The sequence below is a fragment of the Argopecten irradians genome, chromosome 3 (genome assembly GCF_041381155.1).
Source record: "Argopecten irradians isolate NY chromosome 3, Ai_NY, whole genome shotgun sequence".
Taxonomy (NCBI): Eukaryota; Metazoa; Mollusca; class Bivalvia; order Pectinida; family Pectinidae; genus Argopecten; species Argopecten irradians.
This window is the reverse complement of record NC_091136.1, coordinates 60,794,711-60,821,231: the sequence shown is the minus strand read 5'-3', so window position 1 is coordinate 60,821,231 and position 26,521 is coordinate 60,794,711. Positions and strand designations below refer to the sequence as shown.

At 37.1% G+C, this 26,521-nt stretch overlaps 1 protein-coding gene across 1 annotated transcript; it reads right to left on the bottom strand.

The window, feature by feature from the left end:
* Positions 1-3,136: 3,136 nt before the first annotated feature.
* On the bottom strand, positions 3,137-22,203 carry LOC138319272 (centromere/kinetochore protein zw10 homolog). The gene is made up of 7 exons (XM_069262311.1): positions 21,950-22,203; positions 14,610-14,812; positions 9,744-10,876; positions 7,886-8,061; positions 5,864-6,064; positions 5,538-5,672; positions 3,137-5,240 (listed from the first exon to the last, which is right to left on the bottom strand). Exons 1-7 carry the CDS (start codon positions 21,984-21,986, stop codon positions 4,867-4,869), a joined length of 2,259 nt encoding a protein of 752 aa, XP_069118412.1. The 5' UTR covers positions 21,987-22,203; the 3' UTR covers positions 3,137-4,866.
* Between the last annotated feature and the right edge of the window lie 4,318 nt (positions 22,204-26,521).

Below are 26,521 nucleotides of genomic sequence, written 5' to 3'. Positions count from 1 at the left end.
TACCGAGTACATATTTTGCTGAGTCAATACATTCTCACTTCAGTCCTGACAAACTATTTAGATGCAACAATTCATCAAATGTATTCCAAGGTAAAGCAAACAATATATACGCGACGTGTTCAATACTTCCACATATTTGATTTTTTTCCCCTCAACACAAATAGCAACTGTTCAAGCATGACCTCAACATTTTTTCTGACAATCTCAAAACAATAACCTGTACATGATAATATTTTCATTCTTAATATGCATGTGGTTTGGTAAAATCAACCAAGAATAAAGCAGCTGGATGAAATTGATAAGATAATAAAGATGGCACTTAACCTGAAAACCATGCATGTATGGAAAGGATTTATGTGGAACCCAAAAGCTCAGTTATCTCCATCCTTGATTCCAATCAGAAATTATTTTTATCTGCCAATTAACATTGGGGAAAAAATATGTATTTAAAGCAGGTGAACTTAAAGATGCTCCACCACTGATAAATAGTATTTTTTTCTCTATCAAAAACAGGAATAGACGATTTAGTATTTTTTCTTCAGTTATAAAAAGTTACTTTCTTTACACCATTACTACCATTGAAAAGTTTGAGCATCTAATTTAACTTAAAGTTAAAAACATGAAAAATAATACATTGCATCCCGAAAAAATTCCTTTGCACTATATCCTATATGCAATTATCATATTTGACCTAAAGAGGGCGCCCTAAAGAGGGCCTGCCTTTTTTTCTTAAAAATAAAATAAAATGCTGCATTGCCCAGCTATCTTGTATCATTTTTTGAAATAAAAAATCGCACTTACCTTTCTTTAGAATTTTATTTCTTATCCAATTTACAGAATAAAATAACAGCCACATATGTATCCGATATTAGATAGTTTGAAATGTCAATGACCTGGACTAACACAGTAGTAGTTGTCAGCCATATCATCCATAAACACTGTTAGAGTCACTGCTTTCATATAGTTCAATGTTAACATTTTACACACTCATAAACTCCTTGAGCAACATCAACATCGCTCTGATTAAAACCTTCAAACATTATATATATATATATATTGGTTCATCGTGACGGCTGACAGGTTGACACGTTCCCTTTCACTCCAGTATTCTGACTAGACAACAGGGTCCACGTGCTAGAAAACATCAAAAGTTTTTTCACGAGGAAATTTGCTTTAGTCTGTTTCAAAGTTTTTGGCAGTTCCCTTTGAAGTGTCGTCTGCCTAGTTGCAAGCTTTTGTGCTATAGTCTGTTTCAAATAACTTAAGAAATAATGAACTTAATAAGGGCGCTCCCATCGCCAGTTACTAGCGCTCTAGGCCCTCTTTTAGGTCAAATACGGTAAGTACTGATTGCACATGCACCAATGGCAAAATAAATTATTTGATACTATTTATTTTGTTGATTAGACATACATACAAAATGTATACATGATTAAACACAAATTTTTATTCCAATGATGAATATCATTATGCTCTGCCGTGGTAGAGTAGTGTTAGGAATCGGTTAAGATTTCATCATCGATGATAGGTTAAAGTGAATAGTCGGGCAAAGAAAACCAGTCTAAATGCGTTCATTGGCCTTCCAAAAGTTCTCACATATTAATACGACGGTCAAGTTCTGCTTAGTTTCCCAGTTCTGACCATTAAAGTATAGAAAAGTTGAAAGCATTGAAAGCGAGGCTGCGTGGAAATGTAACCACTGACATAGTGAGCCGGGAGGACGTTTTAGAACTCTATACTTTAAATTAATTTCTTCGTACGCAGACAGATTTTGACGAGATATTTTATTTTCCCATTTCATCAGAAATTATACTGGATACATTCACACCATTTTTATCGACTTTAGCCATCCATGCCCGACTGTTCACTTTAAAATCGGTTGGTGTCAACCGATCGATTTTTGATTATTAATCAGTTACTCTTTTGTTATATTTTTTTCTTAGAAATGTTAGTTATTTTTAACGATGTCATGAATTTTATTGATATCACTTATCAAAATTTCATATTTGGACATACCCTTAACAGTTTTTTTTTAAAAACCATTTCATGTTTTCAGTTGCTTATGATGTTACTCAATAAAAGAACTATTAATTCATACTGGCTTTATTCTGCATAGTTTCGTATCCTAATTTATTATAGGATTGACTCAAGTCAATGTAACAATCTTTATTGACGACTAATAAGGCTTAAAATGGTTTTTTTTATAATATTTGTTTTAACAGCAGGCTTCATAAGAAGTCACTGCTAAAGAGAACAAGAGGCCCAGAGGGCCTGTATCGCTCACCTGGTTTGTAATGCCAAGTAATGTTCAGAATACAGGTTCATTGTTTCTTTTCTGAAGGAATTTTAATAATAACCTCTAAATCCCCAATTGGGCCCCACCCCGCCTGCGCCCAGGGGGTCAGAGCCAAAATTTATACAAGTTCTGTTCCCCATCCCCTAAGGGTGTTTATGGCCAAATTTGGTCACAATCCAAGCAAAACTCTAGGACAAGTAGCGATTTATAGGATTTACCTCTATTTCCCCTATTGGGCCCCACCCGTCCTGCCCCCAAGGGGCCAGAGCCAAAATTTATACAAGTTCTGTTCCCGTTCCAAAAAGGATGTTTGTGGCCAAATTTGGTTACATTCCATGCAGAAGTCTATGACTAGTAGCGATTTAAAGGATTTACCTCTATTTCTTCTATTGGGCCCCACCTCTCCCGCCCCCGGGGTGTCAGAGCCAAAATTTATACAAAATTCTGTTCTTCTTCTCCTAAGGATGTTTGTGGCCAAATTTGGTTACATTCCATTCAGAACTCTATGACTAGTAGCGATTTAAAGGATTTACCTCTATTTCCCCTATTGGGCCCCGCCCCTCCTGCCCCCGATGGGTCAGAGCCAAACTTTATACAAGTTCTGTTCCCCTTCCCTCAAAGATGTTTGTGGCCAAATTTGGTTACAATCCATGCAGAACTCTAGGACAAGTAGCGATTTATAGGATTTACCTCTATTTCCCCTATTGGGCCCCGCCCCTCCTGCCCCCGGGGGGTCAGAGCCAAACTTTATACAAGTTCTTTCCCCTTCCCCCAAGGATGTTTGTGGCCAAATTTGGTTACAATCCATGCAGAAATCTAGGACAAGTAGCGATTTATAGGATTTACCTCTATTTCCCCTATTGGGCCCCGCCCCTCCTCCCCCAGGGGAGTCAGAGCCAAACTTTATACAAATTCTGTTCCCCTTCCCCCAAGGATGTTTGTGGCCAAATTTGGTTACAATCCATGCAGAACTCTAGGACAAGAAGCGATTTATAGGATTTACCTCTATTTCCCCTATTGGGCCCCGCCCCTCCTGCTCCCGGGGGGTCAGAGCCAAACTTTATACAAGTTCTCTTCCCCTTCCCCCAAGGATGTTTGTGGCCAAATTTGGTTAAAATCCATGTAGAACTCTAGGACAAGTAGCGATTTATAGGATTTACCTCTATTTCCCCTATTGGGCCCCGCCCCTCCTGCCCCCGGGGGGTCAGAGCCAAACTTTATACAAGTTCTGTTCCCCTTCCCCCAAGGATGTTTGTGGCCAAATTTGGTTACAATCCATGCAGAACTCTATGACTAGTAGCGATTTAAAGGTAATGTTGACGGACGGACGACGGACGGACAGACGACGGACGCCGCGCCATGACATAAGCTCACCGGCCCTTCGGGCCAGGTGAGCTAAAAATGGCATAAACTCTATACTTTCTAAGGGAAAATGAAAGTAGAATTCTTACTTCCTGTTTCAATACCGATCATCGATGTTAATATATCATCATCGATTAATCAAAATCAGTTGTCTTTTCGATTAGATTTTGATTATTATCGATCATTGGGACAACACTACGGTGGAGCATCTTTAAATTGACCTTTGGACTGCTAACTCAATACCACCACCATAACCTACCATTACCAGGTATATGCTGTTTCAACCACACATTCATCTTGTCCAGAGTTAACAAAGGGATTTCAAAGAGTGGCCGAAACCAATATTTGACCAAACATTATATTTTTAAGCAACAATGACCTCTGCATTTGACCATTGGATTTAAAACTCTTGTTTTCTTATAAACCAAATGTGATGTTTTTCATATAATAACTGAAAAGCAATATCTTAACAGACAGGCAAACAGAAAGACAATGACAAGCACTAGACCCACCAATTCTAAGAGTCAAATAAACCATCTATACCAACTTGTTATTTAACTTTACACTCGCACAGAAGAGAATTTTAAGAATACAAATCAACCTTTGTTTGAATATTACTGTAATTATCACAGGATGAAGTTCACTTTCTTTTTATACATTAATTGAAAAAGGCTAATGATATAGATCAAATTTCATATGACATAGCCATGAACTAACATTGTATTTATCACATACATGTACTCAGTTTTCGTGAAAATATTAGCAAACTTTTTTTCTCAAGTGGGACATTTCTGAGTCAATAAGATGACATCACACATTTACAATGACTCGGATAATACACAGCTACATGTATCAATTAAACATTCAATTAAGGCACAGAAATAAGCTTAATAATATCTATTCTGAATGAGAAAATCTAATATATTCAAGCACCAAATATTTTCATCATAATATCATACTTCCAATATCCGTTAGCAGTATAGAGACTCATTCATACTCTCAAGGGTATCGGAGCTTCAGCAAATTCTGTTATTCATGTTAATATACATCAACATACATTGTATAACTTACTTCATCATTATTGATGATTTCACAAAACATTTTTGTCAGTCAATTTGTTGATAAATTATAATAATTACTACGGTATATATTTTACACAGTTTTAGAAATCAGAAGTTTATGGCATTATTTCCAATAATGATCTAAAGTTACTTAATCTTGGCTAGAACACCAGCCCTTCTCTCAGTATTTTGGAACAAGGCCCTGATCAAAGACTTCATCTCATTTGGTGTGAATTCAACAGCCAATGGACCTTTACCCTCGGCCCACCTATCGGAAATCTCCAAAAGACTGGCATTCAGCACTGTAATAAGTTCTTTGAACCGGAGCCACTTTTGAACATTTTTCTGGAGTTCAAAGGTCAAATTGACCTTATTGTCTGTTGGAGTTTGTAGTAGTGGTCCGGCCTTGTCCATGATGATTGAGAGGAGTGATGCTAGCTGTCGTGCATCATCGGAAGAGATATCCTCCAGAACTACAATGGATGCTGTGATGTCAACCACCACCGAGTTCAGCAGAGTACCTGTTCAATAGAAAACAATCACAGAGATATCTGAGAGGAGGAGAATTCAAATAGATTACAATTTAATTAAACCACAATTTAGAGAAGCACTCATATTTAATCTTGGTCTGTCTTAGTGTATACATATCGCAGTTACCAGGTATGTATTGAAGGGTTGGATAAGTGCTACCGGTACATGTTTTATTATGGCAACCTTTGTGAAGTTTTAATTTGCTGCTTTTAGACTTTTTCCAATATCATTATCTGTAGGTCACCTAAATAATGTTATAAACTTACATATTTCCTTCACAAACTTACCTACAGCCTTTCTGTAAACTGTTGGTGGGAGTACCTCTTGCCAGACTTTCTGAAGGTGATGGAATTGATGTATTGTCTGCTTTATAGCACGCTCTGCATCAAAGTATATGTTCTCCTCGGAGACGCTTGCAAAACCTGTCCATAAAAAAAACCCATCAAGCTTACATGATACTTTGCAGTAAGAACATATGAGAGAACAATCAAATGAGTCACAAAACGAAATAAAACAAATATTATGGTATCACTGCATTTGGCCTATAGTTGAGCGTAAGTGTGCAAGTTTAAATCAAACATACATATATACCGGTAACAATGATATTTGATACCTTTTGCTCCTGCCAGACACTCTGCCATCACACCTTTTTGTCGAGACATTTGTTGCAGAAATGTATCAATTCCAAGTCTACGTATTTTCTGAACAAGATCAACAAAGGTTGCATTGATTGTCGAAGGCAACGTCTTACGAAACTGATGTCCCATGGTCATCAGATGGTGGGCGATAAACATACAGTTGTTGTGAAAAATGGCTGGAAATAAAACAGACTGATAAATACTGACTTGTATGTAAACTTGTCAATGCATCATGATTAATGTATTAGTGTTGCAGTGGTACATTGTAAAACCTAGAAATGTATCACTATTCTGATATCTAAAATGTTATATTCAATATATAACATCTCAGCTTATGTACTGTTCTGCAACAAATAACCTCAAAAAGCTGACTTTAATTTTGAGAATTGGGATTTTTTAGGGGCTTTGTCAATGTGGATTGGCCCCAACCTTTGCAAAAAAAACAAGAGATCCCAGAGGGATCTTGGCGCCTACCAAAGAATGATCTACGTCTGACTAAGAGGGATCTTTTCTCAATTAACTTTTCAAACTTTTACTACATATTACTACATATGAAATATTAGGAAGAACAGTAACTTATAACAAAAACGGTTACTTATCGGCCATCTTGTTGACCAATCAGTCCCATATGTAATATGCACAACTAGGGCCCTAGGGGAACCTACATGTGAAATTTGAGAGATCCCTTCAGTACTTTCTGAGAAATAGCGATAACAAACTTTAACAATCAAAATCCAAGATGGCTGCTTGGTGGTCATCTTGATTATTGATCGATCTGATGATGGCAGTGCTTGCCAAACTTCTCCAACCTTTACAGGACATTTGGTCTGGTGAAACAGAAATGTTTACCAGACCACACAAGATTTTATTAGACCAAATTTATTCTTGTAGACGAAAGTCCAAATCACAATTATCTCATGATAATCAATCAAATAATGCAATAAAATTTCAAAATTTAGAGTTTCATGCTAACTTTCTAGTTTGCTTAAAGCAAGGATTTATAAGTCATCTATGTCTTTGGCAAAAATTGCAAAAGTGATTTTTTTCTTTTTAGCAAATTGTGCATTTGCAGCATTTCTTAATGAAAAAGCATTAAATCACTTAAAAGCATTAAATGATATATTTAATGTTTCAATTGAAAAGCACATAATTGTGATACATATAATATTGGAGTAACATTTAGCTCCCGATCATTCATTAACTCCGTGTTCGTATTGTTATTTCACATCCCTTCAACATTTAAACATATCTGGTACAGTAACTGATTAACTTATTGACAGTTTTAGACTTGCTTTGAAAGCAACGCGACTGAAAAAAGAGGATATACAGTGAAAGCATGTAGGGAAAATGTAGTTGATAAGCGACACAAGGGAAAGTGGATTGAGATCAAGTCATGCAGAACTATGTCACAAATCTACAAATAGAAGAGTGAAAAAGAATTTATATCATGCCCCAGCACAGCAGAGGCCCAATATCAGGTCTCTATGCCTCGTGCTTTTTAAGAAGTTGTTTAAATATTATAGCCTATTTGGCTCCTGTACCTTGAATGAAGGCAAAGGTCATTCATTTGAACAAACTTGGTAGCCCTTCATTCTAGCATGTTATAGGTCAAATTTCAGGACTCTAGGTCTCAAAGTTTTGGAGAAGAAGTTGTTTAAATGGAAACGTTGACGCCGGACAGACGGACGACGGAAGCCACACCACGGCAAAAGCTCACTTGCCTTCGGGCAGGTGAGCTAAAACAACTGCACATCCCAAAGATGTCTGTGAAATCATTGATTGGTCAATGTCGGACTTCAAATTGGAAAGTCAATTATTTATTGTGAAAATATATAAAATCTAAAGCTCCATTGTAGTGTTTTAGTGAAATAGTCAGTACACATATCAGCTCAATTACGTAATGGAATTTTTCAGAACAGATTAAACACTTTGGTAGTGCATATCTGTTCATCAGGATAAGCAATTGAACTAGGACTTTAGATTGATTGAAAGCTCACCACTAAGCTGAGGAAATGTGGCCAGACTTTTTTTGTGGTAAGTGGGGAAAACACTGCAGAAGAGTTCAAGCATGTTCCTGACAGCATAGAAGAGCTGTATAGCACTCTGTGGGGAACTGTCACCAGCTTCATGGAGAGTTTCATAAGCTAGGGTCAGCAGCTGCTGGATAGAAACACTGAAAAGTAAACATTTATACGGTATATATATTTTAAATTTCAAATCTCATTTATGTATAATGTATTTGATATTAATCAATTAAAAAATAAAGAAAGAAAATTATAGCTATCTGTCCATGATGTCATTCAAACTCATCTTTACAAAATTAATACACAGATACTATCATACACCAGTATTTGGGTAAAGATAACAGTTATTGATTTATCAAAATCCACCTGAATTTTAATAGATATATACATTATATCCTGATTGCTTGTAATCATCTTTACCTGATGTGACATGTTGGTAGTAACCTGATACTGTAAATACTTATATTTTGCTTTGTATTCATTTTTAAGTAAATTCATGAGGGGAATCAAACACGAATTCAAATCCCTCCCGAATATTTGTTACAAAATGACAATTTCAATAAGGAGTAATGTCCATGTAGATTCTACAATGTTAGTCCTTCTGTAACGATATCTTCATTAACAGTATATACTAGAGTAGCGAATTACATTATACATAAAAGTACAGTGTATGTTAAAATAATGTCATATCGCAAAAACATAAAAATTTCACAGAAAATACCGATCACTATTGTAAACTTTAGACAGCTAGACAAAGTTATAGTTATAAATAAGTAAAAAGGGTACGGTCCCGAGGATTAGGAATGGTCACCCGGAAAATATCATACTTTATTACGTAGTACTTGTCATAACTTAAACATTTAATTAGTACATCACATGACAGAATACTATTGAAGTGGTGCCAAATTGAACATGAATGTATTGTGACGTCACCATTACACGACGTCATTATAACGCTGCGCTTCGACCAAGATGACGGACAGGCTGTTGTTTGCAGGGGTGGGAGCAAATGTTGCTTTTCGACAGAAAGCAGTTCACTCATGTTCTATATTGATCTACTTTAAATCTTCATGAAGTTGAATCTCGTTTTATAGAAACACAGATTTCTGCAACAATTCATATGTTTTACTATTAATGTAACAACGTGGTGTGGAAATGAAGATAGCGTTGAGAGGTATCACTTTACATGCTTCTGTTATGATGATATAAAAAAACATGGGTCTCATGTGAGGGTGATGTACTAAACCCATAATGGCTTGGTGGAGAGTGCACCGTTACCTCGTAGTATTGCCTTCGGCTCCGGCACTATTCCATCCCTCGACAATACTGATGAGGCAATAGTGCTGTCTCCACTAGGCCATAATGATAAATAATGCAAAATATTTATTTTATTCAGACTTTTAAAGTAAATTATTTCAAATCGCGGTATTCTTTTCATCGACAAATTGGAGTTAATCAATGACTACAACTTTCCGTATGCTGGTCACTGATAAATGAGCCCTATGTAGTAAGTACACACAATTTATATAATTACTGGAATTAGTCCTCCATTGACACGCAGTCGATTATCTCCTGTCATTTGCCAGGCTTTCTATACAAGTTTTTTTTGTTTTTTAATTGTTCAGCAACAGCACTTGCATAATAATTGTCTAACTGTGCATTATCTGACAATGGGGTTCTGTTAACGACTACATCATTTGCGATTTTAAATACACTTCAAGGTCTGAAATCGCCAAATTATGTGTTCGCCAATAAGTATTAAGAGCTGAGTTCGTGAAATTAAGTACTCGCAAAATATTAGTGATTTACAGTAGTTTGTAATCATCTTTACCTGATGTGACATGTTGGTAATTTTAAGGTGTTATCACTAAGTTTACACTCTCCTGCCAAGTCCAACTTTCTACTTTTCTTACTGGATGGCACATCATGTCCCTTCAATTCAAGGGCAGGTAATTCTCCAAGAGGTTTATCATCTGACACTGCAACAGAATTGTGCATTTCTGACGTCATTAACTTACGAGCTTTCTCCAAAATTTCTTGGCACTTCTTGTTTGCAAAAAGCACATTAACATTTTGTACAAAATCTGTCAATGTGGTGATATTTGTTGGTATAAATTTCAGCTCGCTAAGTGTCTGACTTAAGGCCTCTGTAGTAGAAATGTCCTCAAGAAAGTTGTCCATCTGTTTATTACTGGTGGGGATAGCATGTGTCAGACACTGCTTCACAATGAGGTCGAGCACCTGGTCAGCCACCATGCTACCAAGTCTTTCCATCAACACCTGACCTTCACCTTCCTCATCAACAGCTATCTGGAGGAAACATTCGTTTAAACACTCCAATATCTGATTTACATTTTTGAACATTTCAATAGGAGGAGGTGGTTTATCAGATTTCTCATATTTGACAGCTAGAGTTGATGACTGGCCTGACACACTCTTCCGCACCACTGCTTTACTATTCGTTATACATGGCTGCAGGATATAGCGTACCAGCTTTTCACCAAAGCTTTTCATTTTTGAATCTAAAATATCTAACTTCTCCATCACTATGACAATGTCCCTCAAAATTGACAAATTGGTTGTGCCAGTCAAAACCTCCAGTTCACACTTTTGTGGACTAGATTCATCGTCAACTGACACGGTCCAGGATACAAACTCCTTCCATTTGTCACCTATGTCATAGAGGAGCTTCTCCTTCTGTACCCAGTACTCTGTCTGCAAGGCTAGTAGAATTGGAACGTCTGCTTTGCTACCTTCCACCAGACTGGACAATAGCTCGTGAATATTTAGAATGGCCTCAGCTGCTTTTGAGAAGTTACATGTGTTGTTAGTCGTTGATATACACTGGAGACCTTCCTGTATCTGAACCAAACTCTCCAGAACATCCATTACATCACTGACCTCAGATAACTGACGTTTCAGAGATTCCACCACCTCAGTTGACATATTTAACTGGCTTTTTATCTAAAATAAAGAACATATCCAGTGAGTGACAGACTATATAAATGAGATTCCCTTAAAGTTGCTACACCACTGACAAATGGGATATTTTCTATATCAAACAAGAGGCACATGGGCCTTAACGGTCATCTGATCATTAGCACAAAACATCATAGTCACAGTATACAGTAGTGCAATACAACAGACACCTTATTTGAAGAGCTGCAAGTTTCCAAAATATTTCATGACTTTGACCTTAAAAGTACATAAAGGTCATTCAGTTGAACAAACTAGGTAGCTCTTTATCCTTGTATGCTACAGACCCAATATCAGTACTCAAGGCCTCGTATTAGTTATTCACAAAAAGTTGTTTAAAATTTTAGTCTTTTTGACCCCTGTGACCTTGAATGAAGATCAAGGTTCTTCATTTGAACAAACTTGGTAGCCCTTCATCCCAGCATGCCACAGGTCCAATATCAGGTCATTAGGCCTCTTAGTTATTCACAAGAAGTCGTTTAAAGGATTTAACCTTTTTGACACCTGTGACATTGAATGAAGATCAAGGTAATTTATTTTAACAAACTTGGTAGCCCTTCATCCCAGCATGTCACAGGCCCAATATAATGTATCTAGGCCTCTTAGTTATTCACAAGAATTTGTTTAAAAGATTTTAGCCTTTAGCAACCCTGTGACCTTGAATGAAGGTCAAGGTCATTCATTTGAACAAACTTGGTAGCCATTCATGCCAGCATGCTGTAGGCCCAATGTTACTACTCAGGGCCTTTCAGTTATAGAGAAGAAGTCGTTTGAATGAAAAGTTTACGCACAGCGGGCAGCGCACAACGACCAACGGTGCATCATTGCCATGATGACGATATATGTCAGATGACCTCAAAAAACAAGAGGCCCAGAGAGCCTGTATCGCTCACCTGGTTTGTAATGCGAAATAATGTTCTAAATACAGGTTCATTTTTTCTTTTCCTAAGGAATTTGAATATTTACCTCTAATTCCCTATTGAGCCCCGCCCCTCCTGCCCCCTGGAGGTCAGACCCAAAATTTATACAAGTTCTGTTCCCCTTCCCCCCAAAGATGATCATGGCCAAATTTGGTTACAATCCATGCAGAACTCTAGGACAAGTAGCGATTTATAGGATTTACCTTCTTATTTCCCCTATTGGGCCCCGTCCCTCCTGCCCCCTAGGGTCAGAGCCAAAATTTATACAAGTTCTGTTCCTCTTCCCCCAAGGATGTTTGTGGCAAAATTTGGTTAGTCACTTACAATCCATGCAGAACTCTAGGACAAATAGCGATTTATAGGGTTACCTCAAATTCCCCTACGCGGCCCCGCCTCTCCTGCCCATGGGGGTCAGAGCCAAAATTTATACAAGTTCTGTTCCCCTTCCCCCAAGGATGTTTGTGGCCAAATTTGGTTACAATCCAATTCAAAGTTTAAAGCAAGTATTAACTGCATTAAAACACCGTAGGAAGTATTTTTTGTAGCCACAGTAAAATACTAAACTTGTGAATATACTGACTGCGTAAGCAAAATCACATCATGGCGGCCGAAATGTAAAGTTTCTTCAAATGATCGTGAAGTATAATAGGTACATTACGTTCACAAATAAACATATTTGAAACTGTTAATGCCTTATGTACATGCTTTAGTTTGTGATTGTATTGAATTAGAATCTACAACTACAGAAACGATGTGGATCAATGGAGAATATCTTTGGTAGAAAGTACTGATAACCACTCAAACAAGAGGCCCATGGGCCTTAACGGTCATCTGACTATTAGCACAACACAATGTAGTCGTTTAAAGATTTTAGCATAATTGACCTCTGTGACCTTGAATGAAGGTCATTCATTTGAACATGCCACAGGCCCAAATGGCAATATCAGGTCTCTAGGCCTCCTAGTTATTCTCAAGAAGTCGTTTAAAATATTTTAACCAATTTGGCCCCTGTGACCGTCAGGGGTGTAAAAATCCACTAGCCCGACGCCCGGGGCTACCAAATTTTCAGCTTGGGCTAGTGGAAATTTTAGCCATACTAGCCCGGGGCTAGTGACTTTTTTCAAAGATATTTCAAAACGAAAAACATCAAAATTAAGTCATAATAACACTTTAAAACATTGCAATTCTATGTAATATTCGTATCTAACTTTAAATCTTAATCTGGAGTCATGTTGTCTAATTTATTGACGACTGTAGACCTCCGATCACCACAGTGAATTGTGATGCATAGCATTTCATGTGAAAGTTACGTAATTTGCAATACAAGTTCTAGAAAAATAATATACAAACCATCAAATAAGTCATCTCAGCTATCAGATCAGTAAATTTTAATAGTTACAAAAATGATGTTAAAGAACTGGAATCTATTCCTCAAAAAGTCGGCAGCAAAGCCATGCCTGCAGCAGGCAGCCATATTTGTTATGGTTATTCTAATATCCGGGTCAAAGGTCAGGAATCCAGAATCCGGATTCAGGATTAAAAACATATCTTAAAATTGTGTTCTAAAAATAACACAGATTAAGGAATATCTTAATGTTTATTTGAATTAAAAAAAAGAGTAGATGCAAATAATAAAAAAAAACCCACTCAATTAAAAATATTTGAATTTCAATATTATAAATTTTTTCATTTTTTTTTTTTTAGCTGGGCTAGTAGATATTTAGGCCGGGCTAGTGAAATTTTGGTGTCTACTAGCCCTGGGCTAGTGGTTTGAAACCAATTTGGCCCCTGTGACCGTGAATGAAGGTCAAGGTCATTCACTTTATCAAACTTGGTAGCCCTTCATCCCAGCATGCTACATGCCCAATATGAGAATCCTGGGCCTTTTGGTTTTTGAGAAGAAGTCGTTTAAAGATTTCAGCCTATTTGACCCCTGTGACCTTAAATGATGGTCAAAGCCATTCACTTCAACAAACTTATTAGCCCTTCATCCCACCATGCTACATCCCAAATATCAGTACCCTGGGCCTTCTGGGTCTTGAGAAGAAGTCGTTTAAAGATTTCAGCCTTTTTGACCTCTGTGACCTTGAATGAAGGTCAAGGTCATTCATTTGAAGAAACTTGGTAGCCCTTTGTCCCAGCATGCTACAGGCCAAATATCAGTACCCTGGGCCTTTCGGTTATTGAGAAGAAGTTGTTTGAATGAAAAGTTTACACACCGCGCACGGCGCACGACTACGGACGGTGCATGATGACAATAGGTCATGCTGACCCTTCGGGTCAGATGACCTAAAAATCCTGATTTCGCCTGATCCAGAAACTGATGGGGCGTATCTTGATATGGGAAAAAAGTACCTTGACCCGAACCGTGTAGTTTATGCCGTGATATGTCGTCCCACAGTTTATCATTGCAGCACTAAGTCAGCCACCTTGTTGACTGATTGCATTGGTCTCAAGATGCAATATGCACAACTAGGGCCCAGCAAGGGGAATCTACATATGATTTTTGAGAAAGATCCCTTCCGTACTTTTTGAGAAATAGCGGTAATAATTTTCGACAACCAAAATCCAAGGGCAGCCAGTCAGCCATCTTGTTGACTGATTGGTCCCAAAATGTAATATGCACTGTGTAAATAGGGCTCTAGGGGAACCTTACCTACATATCAAATTTGAGAAAGATCCCTTCAGTATTTCTGAAAAATATCTGAAGATGATGGTGGACTAAAAATATGCGAAAAAACCGTAAGTGCTAGTACATCTAATAACCCTAAACAGTCACTTTTTAGACATATTTTGAATACCTCATTTTCGATCCTATCTGATACGTCTGACATTTCTTTTGAGATTGTTTTGACATTTTTTGCCAGCTCCTCGGCCGTCCCCATAGTTGACTGGAAATCTACATATTTGTTCTGCGTCACTTCAAACACCTGTATCTTCAGCAAGTCTATCTGTCTAGTTAGGGCATCTAATTTTCCTTGGACGTCCTGGGTCTCAAACTTACCTAAAACATAGAAAAAGAACATATGGAAAGGAGGATATGTAGTGATTCGGGCCTGATTTGACAGGGGTGATTTGGCCGGAAACACCTCGCCTGTCGCACGAGCCTCTGACAGGTAGATGTCAACCATGCATCCTGTCAGAACGCGCTCTCCAAGCAGGCTAGAATGCATGTGTAGATGTTATCTCCAGGCTTTCAGTAGCCCTGACATTTTGGAAGGGTTCCGACCACTGAGCCAGATATGTATTTGGATCCTGTATTAGGCTAAATAAAAAAATATTCTTGTTTCCAGTAACAACCTTTGAAAATGAAGGGTTGGTAGATAGGGATTTTTTTTTAAATATTTTTTCTCATCATCCAAATTTCTTGCAGTGAAAAACTGAAATAAACTTTATTCAACCTTATATAAACCATGAATTTGATTCCAAGGGGATTGTTTGGGTCTTAAATTTACAGAATTTGTACCAAAATTCCTAATTTTGTGCAAAACCAAACAAAATTTAGGTTTTATTTGTTTGCTTGAGGAAAAAAACTGATAAAAAGTTTTTGAGGAGACACTGATTTTACAGGGTCGGTCGGGTTAAAGGTTTTTGTAGGGCCTTAGCAAGACTCTCAGTATATCATTGCCCATTTATTGGTCGAGCAACAACATGCCGTTGGTATGGTGAGATAACTTGATCCACATGTAATCAACAGTACAAGGTAAATGGTAACTACTAGTATTACTGTCTTGTCGGCCTAACCTGGGCTCACGCTACCCATTCACATTTCCGTTATTAACAAATCGATCTGGCTAATTGCTAAAATAAATTCATCCTAATTTGCAAAAAAATGCTTAAGTTTTTCTTCACACACCCGCTATCCAATCTCACGGACACGAGCTTCAAACATCTTTTTTATCAGTCGCATTACTTCCATAGCAAATCTAAATCAGTTACTGTACCATATAAAGTTTAATGTTGAAGGGATGTAAAGTTACAATACGCACGACGGAGGGGCGGAGTTTAAATAGCCTACCCAACGTCAGGCAATAGAACAAGTGGGCTGAGTTTATCGGACAATGTTCAAGAGTTTGATAGGCAATATGGCTGCACCTGATAAAAAAAACGTGAGTGGAAGATCTTATGCTAACAGGGTACTGACGGATGGTTAACTTTGTCCTGAAACACTTGATCTTCATTATAAAGGATTATCTTTTCATGAGATCAAATGCGACTACATGGGAGACATTTGAACCTGTCACTTGTTCATCGGAATCCAAGCAAAATTACCGACGAAGTCTTACACTTTATAGAATATGAGAAAGTCAAGCAACCTTCAATCAACAGTCATAAAATAATGACCCGTTTATTGGAGAGGAGTGTTCATACGGTGCAAACAGTGCCATCGGCCAGTAGAAACACATAAATTAGCGATGATGCGAAAAGTTATCCAGTCTATCCCGGCTGAAACATAAACATGAAAACTGCGTGACCACAATTATTGCCAGAGCTATGGACTTCATTCAACAACAATTACATTTCTTTGAAGAAGCGTCTGTTGTAAAAACTGCAGGTAATAGAAAGTATGGACACACCCTGCAGTTTTATGAATACGGTAATATCCGATGAGTTCAGGATAGATCTATCCCACATGGATCATACATATCACACGATATAAGCCACACCCACCAACCAATCAACTCGCGTCTAGCATTTTTTTGTAACCCAGTATGCAATAGGTATTGCGCAGCGAGTACGTCACTGTCACCGTCAACGGATAGGCTGTCCAGGGCGCGAAACATCCCCCGTCCGATGGCCCGGGGCAAGTTGTTCTTCTGCTGGTCAAGTGAAATTTCTAGCAAGCTTGCCCGATGGGCAATTCCAAATTTCAGTTGAGAGAACATCCATAAAAGCTCTGTCTTTGTGATTGTTATTCTATGTCATTTCATAACATCATTCTCGTGTTGAATTCTTGAGAAACAATGCGAAATATAAGCTTCCTTTTCACTAACGTACTGCCACTCGCAAAACAGCAATGTTACGTTTCTATTTCTCTAGAGTTATCGTTACGATATAGTGATACTATACGAGGTATTCCGAAGTTTTGAAATCCGGATCGGTAAAGCGTTTGTTGCCTATGTGTCATGGATGATAAAAGTCTACATGATCTTTCATCGGTTGCCTAGATACGCGTCGATAAAATACCTAGGCTAACATTTTACATTACCGCTCTCGTTAGTTATAATATCGGTATTGATGTATTAATGTTGTTCACTTTACATGAGAAATAAAACCAGAATGACCAAAGTGTTTGTTTTATACATAAATGAAAGATTGTTGGCAAAGATCCCTTTTTTGTGTTTTACATTTTTGGACCAGTAGAATTTCCTTTCGGGCCAGTATTTTTGCAAATGCACTTGCCCTTTGGGCAAGTGCACTTCTATATAAGTTTCTTGCCCTGCTGTCACGACAGTAATGTTACAGACCAAGGTTTACTTTACAAGACATGTAAGGTTGAAGCCCGAAGGACCCGTCAAACACTAGCTGGAATGCCCTAACAATTGAACTACTTGTATATTTACATTAAAGCACAATCTTTTAGATATTAATACAAATTTATCTGGGGTCATTGATAATCTGGGCAATATTAAGAAACAGTTTGATATGCAAATCAATATTTTTTAGTTTGATTTTAGATGACTATAAACACTAAAAGACTTATATCCAATTGCAATTTTCTTCTTCTTCTTCGGTGATAATGACAAACCTTCTAGATGAAGTTTATATGTCATGTGCTGTTAAAAATATGAATTTCAGGCTGTTTTACTTGCTTTTTGCAAGTAGATATACCAAGGGAAAAAAATTATGAACTTGCGCTTATATTACTCCAACAATGTTAGAGGCTTAGCACGACGAGACACTTTTGATCATTGCGTCGTGTCTAACCGCAGTTTCTCAATATCAATGTCTAATATTATTGGATTATTGCTTATTTTAGCAAGTGGTTTTTGTTAGGGACAACTACCTGTAATGACAGAATGATTTTGAACAATTGTTTTAATGGAAAATATGGGGATCACTTACGATCTCTACACCCATGGACTATCTCATAGTGAAATTGAAGGCAGCTCAGCGGAAAAAATTTGACCAATCACAGGCCAGCAAAGATTTCCTTTGAAGACTACAGACTACCATTTATATGTTTATTTAACAGTACCACACACACAAAGCTTAAACAGGCAAAATATGCATGAATATTGTCTTAAAAATTATGTAAGAAAGGCAAGTAATAACCATAAAGATGAAATTTTACCTGCGTATTGACTACATTGATTTTGACTTAAATCATTCTAAAAATACATATATGGAGAAAAGTGTTCAATGACATTGATTGTTGATTTCTGTATTGTAGTTTGAATATAAGTCAAATTATATTTGAAATATCCCGATATTTTTCTATACTATTTTTCTATGGGTGTGCTAGCCCTAGATACTCTGGCCCTGACACCAGACTTAGACATAAATGACAGATAGATGTCTGGTTTAGGGCCAGAGCGCAGTCCTATATCAAAACCTGGAATAAGCCGACACTGTGTCGGCTTATTCCACGTTTTGATATAGGACTGCGCTCTGGCCCTAAGCCAGACATCTATCTGTCATAATGTCTAAGTCTGGAGTCAGGGCCAGAGTATCTCGGGCTATGGGTGTGCCAATCTGGGTACCCGCACCTGGTTGATATCAGGTGCATTCCAGACCTGTATCCAAGGATGCTATTTATGGAAACACGTGCAGGAAGAATTCCAAACATAGACCAATAGACAGATGATAGGCTGTATTTGTAAGATTGATACAAAAATTGGAATTATATTGCAATCTGACACTGACAAATAGATGCTTAAAAAATAAGAAAAAAATGTGCCAATTTGGGTTACATGACGTTACGGCTCATTTGATGTACATCAAACGACTGAATTACCTGTTCTGTTGCCTCCAGTTTTACTATGATATAGTCCAGGGGTGTAAAGATCCCCTGGTATATCGAGGATGTCAATTGAGTGGTAACACTGATTTACACGACATGTTGACTGCCAAGGGATAAATAAATCCCAACTCAAGCACTTGGATCACAGTGGTGTAACCTGGGATTGCCTAAACTGTGGTCTTCCAAATTTCTCCTCCACACTCTTTGATACATCCCCAACTGATATCTCAATAAAATTTTCACACCTACATGACACAAGCACCCTCTCCAGTAGTGATGACCCTAAAAGTCCCGGTCCTCCCAAAGCATCCTCCTCACCAAAAAAACAAACCACCTCGCCCAACACAAACAACAGATTCATCAAACCCACTAGGATAGCTACCATTAATTTCCAATCCATCTCCAATAAAAAACCCGAACTGGAACACCTGCTTCACACACTCAAACCGGACATAGTAATAGGTACAGAAACATGGCTCAACAATCTGGGATTGCCTAAACTGTGGTCTTCCAAATTTCTCCTCCACACTCTTTGATACATCCCCAACTGATATCTCAAACAAATTTTCACACCTACATGACAACAACATCCCATCCCACGAATATTTCCCATCACACTCCTACACAACATACAGGAAAGACAGAACTCCAAACAAAAAAGGACAAAGCCACGGTGGAGTTCTGATAGCAGTAACAAATGCATACCACTCAGAACATGCAAAAGAACTAGACACAGACAACGAATCTATATATATTAACATCAACATGACAAATTCACATAACCTAACAGTAGGCGCATACTACAGACCACCCTCAGACAAAGGAAAATCAATCGAACACCTCGAAGACTCCATAAATAGAATAGGCCAAAACAATAACACAATAACATACATCAGTGGAGACTTCAACCTACCCCATATAGACTGGCACACCAACACCACCATCCCAAGCACACCACAACCTAAGCTACACCAACACCTACTTAACATCATCAATGACAAGTCTCTCACTCAAACGACAGCTTCCCCCACTCGTGGCGAACACATATTAGACCTTACACTAACCAATAGGCCATCCATCATCAACAAACAAGAAATATTACCACCACTAGGAAAAATCAGACCACGACATAGTTTACACCGAAATTGACGTCCGACTAAAAAAGATCAGAAGACCACCTAGAGACATCCTCATCTACAATAAAGCCAACTGGGACAACATAAAGACTGACCTTGAACAATTAAATACACAACTGGACGAACGATCAAACGACAACATAGAGGAGATCTGGCACTCCTTCAAAACAACACTAAACAAATCCATAGACAAAAACATACCCACCAAGCACATCACACACAAATCCAAACTCCCTTGGATAACCCGCCCCATTCGCCAACTCATAAACAAATCCAAACGCTTACACAAACAGCATAAATCCAATCCAGAAATCAAACATAAATATAAAGCAACAAAATCAGAACTACAAAAACAAACCAGAAACGCATACCTCAACTACCTAGAAAAAATGATAACAGACATACCAATAGACGAACCTCGATCCTCACACCCTAACAAAAAACACAATCCCAAAAAACTTTTCTCGTACATAAAAACAACTAAGAAAGAGAACTCTGACATCACAGCCCTACGGAAAGACGGACATCTATTGACGGACACAACTGACAAAGCCAACATCTTAAACCAACAATTCCAGTCTGCTTTCACACAAGAACAGAATACAACCATACCTGACAAAGGACCTTCACCACACCCAATTATGCCAGACATCCACATAACACAACAGGGCATACACAAACTACTGAACAATATAAACCCGCATAAAGCAACTGGCCCCGACAACATCCATGGCAGAATATTGAAAGAACTCAAAGACATCACAGCTCCAATCCTTACAAAAATATTTACATGCTCACTCACCACAGGAACACTTCCCCACGGCTGGAAACACGCAAATGTCAATCCCATTTACAAAAAAGGCGACAAATACAATCCCGCAAACTACAGACCAATATCACTCACATGCATCACATGCAAATTAATGGAACATATAATCACCAGCGCCACCATGTCACATCTGGAAAACAACAACATACTTTACGACAAACAACACGGCTTTAGACCTTCCAGATCGTGCGAAACCCAACTGGCCACGTTCATACACGACCTCACACAAAACCACAACAACAACACGCAGACAGACATCATAATCATGGACTTTGCAAAAGCCTTTGACAAAGTACCACACAAACGCCTTCAGTACAAACTCAAATACTACGGCATCACAGGTAACACACATGCATGGATAACAGATTTTCTTTCACATCGCACCCAGACAGTAATACTTGAGGGCAAACACTCACACAAAATACCAGTAACATCCGGAGTCCCTCAAGGAACCTGTCTGGGCCCCATACTTTTCTTAATATATATCAACGACCTACATGAATACATGAAACACAGCACCCTTAGACTTTTCGCAGACGATAGTATCATTTACAAGACCATACACAAACAAGAAGACACACAGAAACTACAACACGACCTTGACAATGCAGGACAATGGGAACACGACTGGCTAATGCAATTTCACCCCGACAAGTGCAACGTCATCTCCACTACCACCAAACGCAACAAAATCCACCACAACTACACTCTCCATAACCACTCACTTGAACACGTCAAACACAGTAAATACTTAGGCCTCACACTGCAAAACAACCTCCAATGGGACAAACACATAAACAACATCACCGCAAATGCAAACAGAACACTAGGTTTCCTAAAACGAAACCTCACAATCAATTCACCACACATTAAAGAACACGCATATAAAGCACTTGTTAGACCCAAACTTGAGTACTGCTCCTCTATCTGGGACCCACACAATACTGGCCAAATACAACAAATAGAAAAAACTCAACGCAGAGCAGCAAGATATGTACAAAACAGGTATCATAACACTTCTTCAGTCTCAGACATGTTAAACACACTCCAATGGCCAACACTACAAACAGGCCGTCTACAATCACGACTCATCCTCCTATACAAAATCACACAATCGAGGATGTCAATTGAGTGGTAACACTGATTTACACGACATCTCAGCTGTGTTTCTGGATCATCCATCAATGTAACAAATGTTTACATGTAACTTACCCGCCGACGTCAAAACTTCAGTTACGAAGGAAGCCATTTCACTGTCAATCTTAAATGATCACCTTATGCCTAACTTTTGTTACAAGTCGACGAAAGTCATTTCGCTAAGCCAAATATGATTTCAAAAACCGCCACCTCATGGATATGGCGCGTGTACTTAAAGGGAGATAATTTTATTTTCAGGAAATATAACTTTCTATATTTAAGAAAACTGATAAATTAATTTCTTTATGATTGAAATTCTTATATTTTGGTAAGCTAAACTGAACATATTATTATTCTAAAGACTAGAATTCCGTGCATCATTCGTTAAGACCCGAGATGAAAACGAAAGTAGAATCTGCAAATTCCGTAAAAGAGTTACGGAAAGTACCGAAGGTTCCCGATATTGAGTAGATTCTTGTTCATGATAATCGAACTGATCTTATCATAATACACAAAACATTGGTATGACTTAAACATTTAATGACAAATTAAACAGAATAATTCAAGAAAACTCAACCTTTCGCCAGTATAATGGCAAAAAATAATATATACAACAACATCAACACTGTTAGTATGAAGCATCGGTGGTTCAGTGGTAGAATTCTCGCCTGCCACGCGGGAGGCCCGGGTTCGATTCCCGGCCGATGCACATTTTTTTATTTTACATTCGAATGTGTATATATAATATTGGAAATGCTAATGTCTAAACATAATCACTAACTTAAATAAATATGCACTTACATTTTAGGTCTAAATAGTTAAATTGCATAGTGTCGGTACCGAATACTGATAATGATGGTGATGAATTACTGGTCAAAACACTTAGTTTACAACATTCTAAAATATATATCAAATGGACAGAATGACAGTTTAAAAACAAAATTTGCCAATACCTGGAGTAAGTGGATAAATCTTATCCACCTTGACATATGATTGTCAAAGCTATCTGACAGTTCCTTTATAATTTTATATCCGAAACAACTGCGATGTTACTAGCCACATCTCAAACAAATACATCCTTTTATTTTCTTTTTTTCTTTTTTCTTCTTCTTTTTCTAAATGTTCTAGAATTAAAAATTTATTTTCATTGTTTTGTCAAGAGAATTATTATAACTGTGAGTGTGCTAGGCTGTGTGTATGAGTATGTTTATGCATGGAATCACAAATATTTACTCTAAAAGTTTTATGTGTGAGGGTGTTTGTGTGTGTATGTGTGTGTGTCTATGGAGTGATGCCTCTTATACATGTATGTAGAACTGTATATTAAAATGTAAATTATGTAATTACCTTGTACATGTATGTTTGGGTATATATAATCTTTGTATGTTAGGGTGTGATTGATTGTGTGTTTATGTATGTATGTATACATGTGTGTATATATGTAGGTGTGTGTGTGTATGTATGTATATATATATGTAGGTGTGTGTGTGTATGTATGTATGTGTATGTATGTGTATCTGTGTGTGTATGTAAGGGTATATATGTGAGATCTGTGTGTGTATGTAAGGGTATATATGTGAGAAGGTGATCGCATAATAAAAACCATATTGAATTAAAATATATTAAATATAGATGATTAATTGTAATACCAATATGATTTAAAAATAAAAGAATTATAAAAAAAAAAAAAAACTTAGTTTATATAGTCATGATAGTCGATGAACTTTGATAAACTTCAATATTCACAAAACAATTTTTTTTGAATGCGAATATCTTAACGGTAAAACAGTCGACGGGGAAGAAAGTATTAGTAATAATAATTAGTTGATACACGTATAAAATAGTTCATTTATTTTTGTTTACATTTAAACATATTTTATTGACATAAAATGACAAAAGGATAAGTCATTAAGTTTTTCCAACTTATATGTGACTTCTCCTGAAATATAGAAAATATAAACATACATAAATGAATAGTCACGTGATGACATGGAACAAAATAGTAGAATTCACATAAAACACCAAAAACATTAAACTAGTAAGAGAGAGGGAGAAAGATCCGGATTAACCCCATTCATTGGGTTAAGAAATTGATTTGTACTCCTAGTATTCGTATGATACCATTATAATATATAAAACAAGCGATGAAAAATGAAAAAAAAATCTTGACAACTTGTAATGATATAGGAAATAAGTAAGAGAGCGAAAGAGAGAGAGCGGGGAGAGAAAAAGTGTGAGAAAGAGAGAGAGAGAGAGAGAGAGAGAGAGTGAGAAAGAGTCGATCAATCGAATCTACCCGTTCTTACCAGGAATTGCTGTACAGCTTTTTGCAATTTTCATGTTATTGATGATTGAAATGTTAAGATCACCTTTGCATAGAATATCAACGTTAATGGCGCCTTCGTACCATGATAACTCAGTGTTGAGAATTGCTCGATGATTAGCATACAGAGGGCAAACACTAAAGAAGTGATAGCTGTCCTCACAGGGATGTCCACACTGACAATATGCAGAATCGGTAAGATTTGCTCTAAAATGGTAATAATTTAGGGAACTTGGTTGGTTTCTTAGACGACAATGGAGGATATTAAGTTTTCTTGGTCCATATGTTGCAAAAGGAAAATTAAAGTTTGTATTTGTTTTCAGGGATTTCATTATATTGGGTTTAAAAGAATTTATGGAAGGAGAATTTCTAATGTTATGGTCTAAAACATTCCAAAGATGTATAGTAGAAGGGAAAAATGAACTTAGAGATAATTGTAAACAATAGTAGTGTTCTCTTAATTGATATGCATTTCGTAAGTTATAAGGGGTTAAATTACCAACATCATCAGGCAATATATCTATGAGGAAACTTGGTGCCATACCATGGACTATTGAATATAACATCGAAAGTTTACGAGCTTCTCGTCTCTTCAGAAAGTGGCAGCCAACCGGTTTCACGGTATAAATACTCAGTTTTAGTAAAAACTGGAAGCCCTGTAACAATCCTTGCTGCTTCTAACTGAATATTTTCTAGTTTTTAAGAATTATTTACTCCGCAGTTGTCCCATACTTCACACGCATACTCAAGCAAAGGTCGTATATAAGTGAGATACAATTTTTCCAAGTTATTCCTTTTAAGAATAAGTTTAAGTTTACGTAGAGTTGCTATGTATTTTGCTATATATTGGTTAAAGCTCAGGAATACGGATAACTTAATTGTGAAAACTTGTTTCGATGATCGCGTGAACGAAATTGACGAGTAGATAAGTAATATTAAATTTCTAGTTTCCTTAGTCCGATTGTGCATCATTCTCGATTAGAAGTAAGTTCGAGGAGGAGTAAGAGAGTGAGGTATCGTCTGCAAAGAGCCTAGTTAGAGAAGCAAGATTACAAGAGATATCATTTATGTATATCAGGAAAAACAAGGGTCCGAGTACAAAACATAAAGGAACACCAGCAAGTATTGTTTTGAATGAAGATAATGATTTTTTTTACAAAAACCGCTTGTTCTCTGTTACACAAGTAGTCACTTATCCATCGAAGAAGTTGACCTGATATACCGTAATTGTTCAGCTTATGTATGAGACCCTTATGCCATGCCCTGTCGAAACCCTTCGAAAAATCACAAAATATTAAAATGGAATGTTCGTACTTTTCTAAGGAGGTAATTATTGAGTGGTAGATTTCAATAAGCTGATGTGAGGTAGAATGCATGGGTAAAAATCCTGCCTGGTTTTTATAGATTAAGCCGTTATCAATCATGAAATTATAGATGTATTTATATACTTCACGCTCAAATAATTTACTTATACAGCTTAGAAGAGATATTGGTCTGTAATTAGACACAATACTGGGGTCATAAGATTTAAAAATAGGCATAACATGAGCAATTTTCCATGCGTCAGGATATACACCAGACGAAAGGGAATAATTAAATATAATAGACAGAGGCACACAAACTTCATTTGAGGCCAACTTCAACATTTTATGACTTATACCGTCAGGGCCTGACGCTTTTTTAACATTTAATATATCTAAGATGTCTAAGATTTCACTGGGAGCAATATTTATTTCGGATAAAACAGAGCCAGTACGACTATCAAATAATGGTAAATCTTTATCTAATTCATTTGCCGGTAAGTTGGAAACAGAGCTAAAATAATTATTTAAAAGTTCACATTTACTGTCGTTATCATATATCATTTCGTTAGTGGTACAGTCCAATAACGGGGATATCTCTGTGTTCTTCTGTCCTTTAAGTATGTAAATATAATATTTCTTTTGCCCTTTTTATCATGTTATTCACTTTATTTCTCATATGCTTATAATTACTCCTATTTCGATCTGTCCTATGGTTAAAAAATATTTTTAAGTCTATCTCTCTTTCTCATACAGTCTGAGGAGGCTATTCAACCACGGTTTGTCTGTATCTTTGACCAGAATTTCTTTACAAGGAATACATTTACTTATAGCATTAAGAAATGTTTCAGTAAAAAAACTACACATTTGATAAACATTTGGCATATTGTTCAAAATATCAAACCACGGGATACTGCTTAACGTGGTCTTTAGTTCTTCAACATTAACAATGCTCGTACTGCCACACCTTTCTTTTTAAAAAGTAGTCAATTTTTACTGGAATTTTAATTATTACAAATGCTG

Bases quoted from the DNA above. Each gene is read 5' to 3' on its own strand.
- LOC138319272 (XM_069262311.1), bottom strand. From the start codon at position 21,986: ATGGCTTCCTTCGTAACTGAAGTTTTGACGTCGGCGG. The intron at 8,062-9,743 runs GTAAAGATGATT...TTTACTTTTCAG, and splicing joins TTACCAACATGTCACATCAG to TGTTTCTATCCAGCAGCTGC. The intron at 6,065-7,885 runs GTGAGCTTTCAA...TTTTATTTCCAG, and splicing joins CACATTTCCTCAGCTTAGTG to CCATTTTTCACAACAACTGT.